General features: G+C 60.7%; 1 protein-coding gene across 1 annotated transcript; it reads left to right on the forward strand.

Moving 5' to 3' along the window:
* Window positions 1–933: 933 nt before the first annotated feature.
* Window positions 934–6884, forward strand: CCNQ (cyclin Q). The gene is made up of 5 exons (XM_064737054.1): window positions 934–1157; window positions 2099–2300; window positions 3433–3565; window positions 4980–5192; window positions 6604–6884. The coding sequence occupies exons 1-5, from the start codon at window positions 1055–1057 to the stop codon at window positions 6877–6879; spliced, it is 927 nt and encodes a 308-aa protein (XP_064593124.1). The 5' UTR covers window positions 934–1054; the 3' UTR covers window positions 6880–6884.
* Window positions 6885–7074: the final 190 nt, after the last annotated feature.

Here is a 7074-nt window from a genome sequence, read left to right on the forward strand (position 1 = left end):
GGGAGGGGCGGCACAGCAGCTCCAGCGCCGCGGGGGGGGCGCGGGGGGGGCCCCCCAAAACCGCGGGGCACGAGAGAGCCTGGGGGGGGAGGGGAGGGGAGAAATAATGGGGAGGGGTAAAAACGGGGGGGCAAAAATAATGGGGGGGGCAAAAAATAGAAAGGGTGATAAATAATGGGGGGGGGCAAAAATCCTGAGGGGAAAAAAAACTGGGGGGGGGGTCACACAAGGATCTGGGGGACAAAAAAAACCTGGGGGGGGGGGTCACCAAATCTGAGGGGACAAGTTGGGGGGGGGGGGGGGTCTCAAACTCTGTGGGGGAGGGGCGGGATTGTTGCGGGGGGCGATGAGGGGCAAATTGGGGGGCGTGGATGTGGGCGTGTCCCACACTGAGGGGGCGGCGCCTTATCAAGGACACGCCCCCCATGATGGGGGGGAGCTCAGGAACTGTGAGGGGACGGACGGGAGGGGCGGGGCAGGGCCTGAGGGGAGGGGGCGGGACCGGGAGACCCTGAAGGACCCCTGGCGGGGGCACGGCCCCTTCTGAACACCCCGGGCACTCCCCAAAAGTACCAGGACCCCCCCAGAGGTACCGGGACCCCCTCCCCAAGGCCCCGGGACCCCTCAGGGCCCCTCACGGGCCCCTCCCCCACCTCCAGCCGCTCCAGAGTCGCCGCCGCCATCGCCTCAGCCGCCGCCATTTTTCCCGCGCTCGGCGGTGATTGGCTGCCGCTTTCCCGCCCCTCTCTCTGATTGGTTTCGCTTCTCCCCGTCCCGCCTCCGCCACGCGCGCTGTTATTGGACGGCGCTCAGCAGGACTTCATCCAATCAGGGAGCTTTACGTCGGACACACGCGCGGTATTGGTCGGAGATCGCGTTTAAGCCGCGCCCCTTGCGGTGTCGCTCGGCCAATCGGAGCGGGCTCTGCGGCCGCGTGACCCGGGAAGTGCTCGGCGCGCGCGCGCGGCCGCCGCCGCCGCCTCCGGGTCCCGCGCGCGGCCTCCGCCGCCCCCTGTGACGTCACCGCGGCGACTGCAGTGACGTCAACCAGGCCATGACGTCACCGACGCGGGCTTTGACGTCACGCGGGCCCCCCGAACCCGGCGGGGCCGAGGCCCGAGCGCGGTTCCGAATCGCGCGGTTCATCATGGAGGCGGGTAAGGGGCAGGGCGTGACGTCATAATGGTGTGGTGACATCACCAGGGAGGCGCGGTGACGTCATAGCGGCGCCGTGGGATTGAGTGCGGGGCTGGGCGCTACAGTGACGTTACCGGCTCGGAAGTGATGTCCTGATGATGTCACAGTGGTGTCATAGCACGAGTGTTGATGGGAATATTCTGGAGCTGAGCTTGATGACATCACCGTGACACCACGGTGGCACAGCAGGGGTGGGCTTGGATCAGTGCCACCCCCAGGTGTGACACAGGTGTGACCCAGGTGTCCCCAGCTGTCCCTAGGTGCCCCCAGGTGAGACACAGGTGTGAAGCTGGGGCTGCCGTCAGGTGTGACACAGGTGTGACACAGATGTTACACAGGTGACACCGGTGACACTCAGGTGACATTCAGGTCTGTCCCCAGGTGTGAAGCTGGGCCTGGGCTCGCTGGCCCTGGGCACGGCCTGTGGCTGTCCCCAGGTGACACTCAAGTGTTACACAAGTGTGACACAGGTGTTACACAGGTGACACTCAGGTGACACAGGTGTGTCCCCAGGTATGACACAGGTGACACACAGGTGTGACACAGGTGTGTCCCTGTCCCCAGGTGTGACCCAGGTGTGTCCCTGTCTGTCCCCAGGTGTGAAGCTGGGCCTGGGCTTCCCGGCCCTGGGCACGGCCTGTGGTTGACATTCAGGTGTGACACAGGTGTGACACAGATGTTACACAGGTGCACCAGGTGACCACAGGTGTACATCTGTGTCCCCAGGTGTGACCCAGGTGTGCCCTGTCTGTCCCCAGGTGTGAAGCTGGGCCTGGGCTCGCTGGCCCTGGGCACGGCCTGTGGCTGTTGCCAGGTGACACTCAAGTGTTACACAGATGTTACAGGTGTGACACAGGTGTGTCCCCAGGTGTGACCCAGGTGTGTCCCTGTCTGTCCCCAGGTGTGAAGCTGGGCCTGGGCTCCCCCGCCCTCAGCACGGCCTGTGCTTCCTTCCACGCCTTCGCGGCCGCCGTGGCCGGGCCGGGCCGCGCTCGGTGCCCGGGCCCTGACTGGCACCTGGTGGCGGCGGCCGCGCTCTTCGTGGCTGCCAAGGCGCAGGGCACGCCCCGGAGAGCGCGCGACGTGCTCAACGTCACCCTCAGGTGAGACACGGACAGGTAACCCCAAAACTGACCCAAAACTGCCCCAAATCTGCTCAACGTCACCCTCAGGTGAGACACGGACAGGTGAGGGCAAAACTGACCCAAAACTGCCCCAAATCTGCTCAACGTCACCCTCAGGTGAGACACGGACAGGTGAGAGCAAAACTGACCCAAAATCCCCTCAGGTAACCCCAAAACTGCCCCAAATCTGCTCAACGTCACCCTCAGGTGAGACACGGACAGGTGAGGCCAGAATAACCCCAAAATCCCCTCAGGTAACCCCAAAACTGACCCAAAATCCCCTCAGGTAACCCCAAAACTGACCCAAAACTGCCCCAAATCTGCTCAACGTCACCCTCAGGTGAGACACGCACAGGTGAGAGCAAAATAACCCCAAAATCCCTCCCAAAATTCTCCAAATCTGCTCAGTGTCAGCCTCAGGTGAGACACGGACAGGTGAGAGCAAAACTGACCCGAAATCCACTCAGGTAACCCCAAAACTGCCCCAAATCTGCTCAACGTCACCCTCAGGTGAGACACGGACAGGTGAGGGCAAAACTGCCCCAAAACTGCCCCAAAACTGCCCCAAATCTGCTCAACGTCACCCTCAGGTGAGACTGGGGACAGGTGAGAGCAAAACTGACCCAAAATCCACTCAGGTAACCCCAAAACTGCCCCAAAATCCACCTAGGGAACCCCAAAACTGCCCCAAAACTGCCCCAAATCCCCTCAACGTCACCCTCAAGTGAGAAATGGGCACAGGTAACCCCAAAACTGACCCAAAATCCCCTCAGGTAACCCCAAAACTGCCCCAAAATCCACTCAGGTGACCCCAAAACTGCCCCAAATCTGCTCAACGTCACCCTCAGGTGAGAAATGGGCACAGGTAACCCCAAAACTGACCCAAAATCCCCTCAGGTAACCCCAAAATCCCATCGTCACCCTCAGGTGAGACACGCACAGGTGAGAGCAAAACAACCGCAAAATCAGCTCAGGTAACCCCAAAACTGACCCAAAATCCAAAAAATGCCCCAAAATTCCCCCAAAATTTTTCCCAAAATCTCCTCCAAACCCCTCAAATCCCCCCAAAATCCCCCAAATTCCCCCCAAAATGGCCCCAAATTTCCCGCAGGTGTCTCCAGCCCGGCTCGGCGCCCCCGGCCCTGGACGGGGAGTTTTGGCAGCTGCGGGACAGCCTGCTGCAGTGCGAGCTGCTGCTGCTGCGGGTGCTGCGCTTCCGGCTGCCCCAGGCCCACCCCCACAGGGTGAGACCCCTCCCCAAATCACCCCGAGACCCCCCCGGGGACCCCCAAAAAATCCCCAAATTCTGGGACCCCAAATAACCCAAAAAATCCCCAAAATTCCAACTCAATCCCATCCAATCCCACTAAAAAAACTCAAATTCTGGCACTTCCGGCTGCCCCAGGCACACCCCCACAGGGTGAGACCCCTCCCCAAATTACCCCGAGACCCCCCTGGGGACCCCCAAAAAATTCCCAAATTCTGGGACCCCAAATAACCCAAAAACCCCCAAAAATTCCAATGCAATGCCCCCAAAATCCAGCGCAATCGTGGCATTTTTGGTGCTTCTGGCTGCCCCTCCCCCCCCCCCAGAGGGTGAGACCCCTCCCCAAATCACCCCCAGACCCCCCCGGGGACCCCGAAAAATTCCCAAATTCTGGGACCCAAAAAAACCCAAAAAACTCCATAAATCCAGCCTAATTCTGGCGGTTTTGGCACTTCCGGCTGCCCAGGCCCACCCCACAGGGTGAGACCCCTCCCCAAATCACCCCCAGACCCCCCTGGGGACCCCCGAAAAATCCCCAAATTCTGGGACCCCAAATAACCCAAAAAATTCCCCCAAAATCCACCAAACCCCAGCAAAAAACTCTACTTCCGGCTGCCCCAGGCCCACCCCCGCAGGGTGAGACCCCTCCCCAAATTGCCCTGAGACCTCCCCCGGAGACCCCCGAAAAATCCCCAAATTCTGGGACCCAGAAAACCCCAAAACAACCCCAAAAATCCCCACAAAATCCACCACACATGGGGATTTTGGGGCTATTTTGCGCTATTTGGGGGGGGTCTCTAATGGGATTTTTGGGGGATTTTGGGATATTTGAGGGGGGTCTCTAATGGGATTTTTGGGATATTTTTGGGCTATTTTAGGTGGGATTTTTGGGCTATTTTTGGGCTATTTTGGGACTATTTTCGTGCTATTTTGGGCTATTTGGGGGGGGTCTCTAATGGGATTTTTGGGCTATTTTTGGGTTATTTAGGGGGGATTTTTGGGCTATTTCGGGGGGATTTTGGGCTATTTCAGGGGGATTTTGGGCTATTTCGGGGCTATTTTTGGGCTATTTCAGGGGGGATTTGGGCTATTTGGGGGGGGGTCTCTAATGGGATTTTTGGGCTATTTTTGGGTTATTTTGGGGCTATTTTTGTGCTATTTGGGGGGGGTCTCTAATGGGATTTTTGGGCTATTTTTGGGTTATTTTGGGACTATTTTTGGGCTATTTCAGGGGGGATTTTTGGGCTATTTCAGGGAGGATTTTTGGGCTATTTCGGGGGGATTTTGGGCTATTTTGGGCTATTTGGGGGGGGTCTCTAATGGGATTTTTGGGCTATTTCAGGGGGGATTTTGGGCTATTTTGGGGGGTCCCTAACGCGTTTCCCCCCCAGTACCTGCTGCAGTACCTGCTGGCTCTGGGCCGCTGGGCCGGGGGTCCCTGGGGGAGGGTCCCGGGGGTCTCGTGGGCGCTGCTGCGGGACGGGGCCGCGGGGGGGCTGGGCCTGCGCCACCCCCCCCCGCACCTGGCGGCGGCCGCGCTGCACCTGGGGCTGGAGCTGTGCGGGCGGGGGGCGCCCCCCGGGACCCCCCCCCGCTGGTGGCAGGTGAGGGCAATGTGGGGAGGGGCTTGGGGGGGTTTGGGGGGGGATTTTGGGGGGATTTGGGCGGGGATTTTGGGGGGATTTGGGGGGATTTGGGACCCCTCCCGCTGGTGGCAGGTGAGGGGCAATGTGGGGAGGGGGCCTGGGGGATTTTGGGGGGGATTTGGGGGGGTTTTGGGGGGATTTGGGATCCCTCTCGATGGTGGCAGGTGAGGGCAATGTGGGGAGGGGGCTTGGGGGGGTTTGGGGGGGTTGGGGGGGATTTGGGGGGGATTTTGGGGGGGATTTGGGGGGATTTGGGGGGGTTTTGGGGGATTTGGGATCCCTCTCGATGGTGGCAGGTGAGGGCAATGTGGGGAGGGGGCTTGGGGGGGTTTGGGGGGGATTTTGGGGGGGGATTTGGGGGGATTTGGGACCCCTCCCGCTGGTGGCAGGTGAGGGGAATGTGGGGAGGGGTCCTGGGGGAATTTAGGGGGGGATTTGGGGGGATTTTGACGACTCGGGACCCCCCCTCCCACCAGTGGCGGGGGGAGGGGATTATGGGGAGGGGTCCTGGGGGAAATTTGAAGGGTTTTTGGGGGGAGGGATTTTAGGGGGGTCCTGGTGGGGGTTTTGGGGAATTTTTGGGGTTTTTGTGGGGGGTCTTTGGGGGTTCTGGGGATCCCAGGATTTGGGGAGGGGTCCAATGGGTTTTTGGGGGGATTTTTGAGGGGTCCTGGTGGGTTTTTTGGGGGGGGATTTTTGGGGGGTCCTGGGGGGATTTTTGGGGGGATTTTTGGGGGGTCCTGGTGGGGGTTTTGGGGGTCCTGGGAGTATTTTTGGGGAGATTTTTGGGGGGTCCTGGGAGGATTTTTGGGGGGTCCTGGGACGATTTTTGGGGCATTTTTGGGGGGTCCTGGGGGGATTTTTGGGGGGTCCAGGGGGGTTTTTTGGGGGGGTCCTGGGAGGATTTTGGGGGGATTTTTGGGGGGTCCTGGGGGGATTTTGGGGGAGATTTTTGGAGGGTCCTGGGAGGATTTTTGGGGGGTCCTGGTGGGGGTTTTGTGGGGATTTTTGGGGGGTCCTGGGAGGACTTTTGGGGGCATTTTTGGGGGGTCCTGGGAGGATTTTTGGGGGGTCCTGGGAGGATTTTTGGGGGGATTTTTGGGGGGTCCAGGGGGGTTTTTTGGGGGGGTCCTGGGAGGATTTTGGGGGGGATTTTTGGGGGTCCTGGGGGATTTTGGGGGAGATTTTTGGGGGTCCTGGGAGGATTTTTGGGGGGTCCTGGGGGGTTTTGGGTGGGATTTTTGGGGGGTCCTGGGAGATTTTTGGGGGTCCTGGGGGATTTTTGGAGGGTCCTGGGACGATTTTTGGGGGGATTTTTGGAGGGTCCTGGGACGATTTTTGGGGGTAACGCCCCCCGTGCCCCCCCCAGGTGCTGAGCCCGGGGTTAACCCCTGCGGCGCTGGAAGGAATCGAGCGGGAGCTTTTGGCGCTCTACAGCCTCGACACCCAGGTGGGGGGAGGGGCCGCGACCCCCGCCCCCCCCCCCCTTCCCCCTCCCCTCCCCCCTTCCGCGCTGCCCGAGCCCCCTCCCCACCCCCCCCGCCGGGCCCCGCCCCGACAGACCGAGCCCCCTCCCCACAAACGGACGGACAGACGGAGCCCCCCCTCCCCCACACACGGACAGAGGGACCCCCCCAGGTCCTGACAGAGACTGAGACCCCCCCCAAAATAACCGCCCCCCCCATGGACAGAGGGACCCCCCCCCAAAAAAAACCCCAAAAAATCCTCTCAATAGACAGAGGGAGCCCCCCCCAAAAAAATGTCCATGGACAGAGAGACCCCCCCCCAAAAAAAATAAACCCCCTCCCCCAGGTTCTGACAGAGCCTGGGACCCCCCCAA

Source organism: Zonotrichia leucophrys, unplaced genomic scaffold, assembly GCF_028769735.1.
Source record: "Zonotrichia leucophrys gambelii isolate GWCS_2022_RI unplaced genomic scaffold, RI_Zleu_2.0 Scaffold_34_1600103, whole genome shotgun sequence".
In the NCBI taxonomy this organism is placed as follows: Eukaryota; Metazoa; Chordata; class Aves; order Passeriformes; family Passerellidae; genus Zonotrichia; species Zonotrichia leucophrys.

Excerpts from the sequence above, each read along its gene's own strand:
- CCNQ (XM_064737054.1), top strand. The coding sequence starts at position 1,055 with ATGACGTCACCGACGCGGGCTTTGACGTCACGCGGGCCCCCCGAACCC. Across the intron at positions 1,158-2,098 it reads GCGGTTCATCATGGAGGCGG|GTGTGAAGCTGGGCCTGGGC; the intron begins GTAAGGGGCAGG and ends GTCTGTCCCCAG. Across the intron at positions 2,301-3,432 it reads GTGCTCAACGTCACCCTCAG|GTGTCTCCAGCCCGGCTCGG; the intron begins GTGAGACACGGA and ends AATTTCCCGCAG.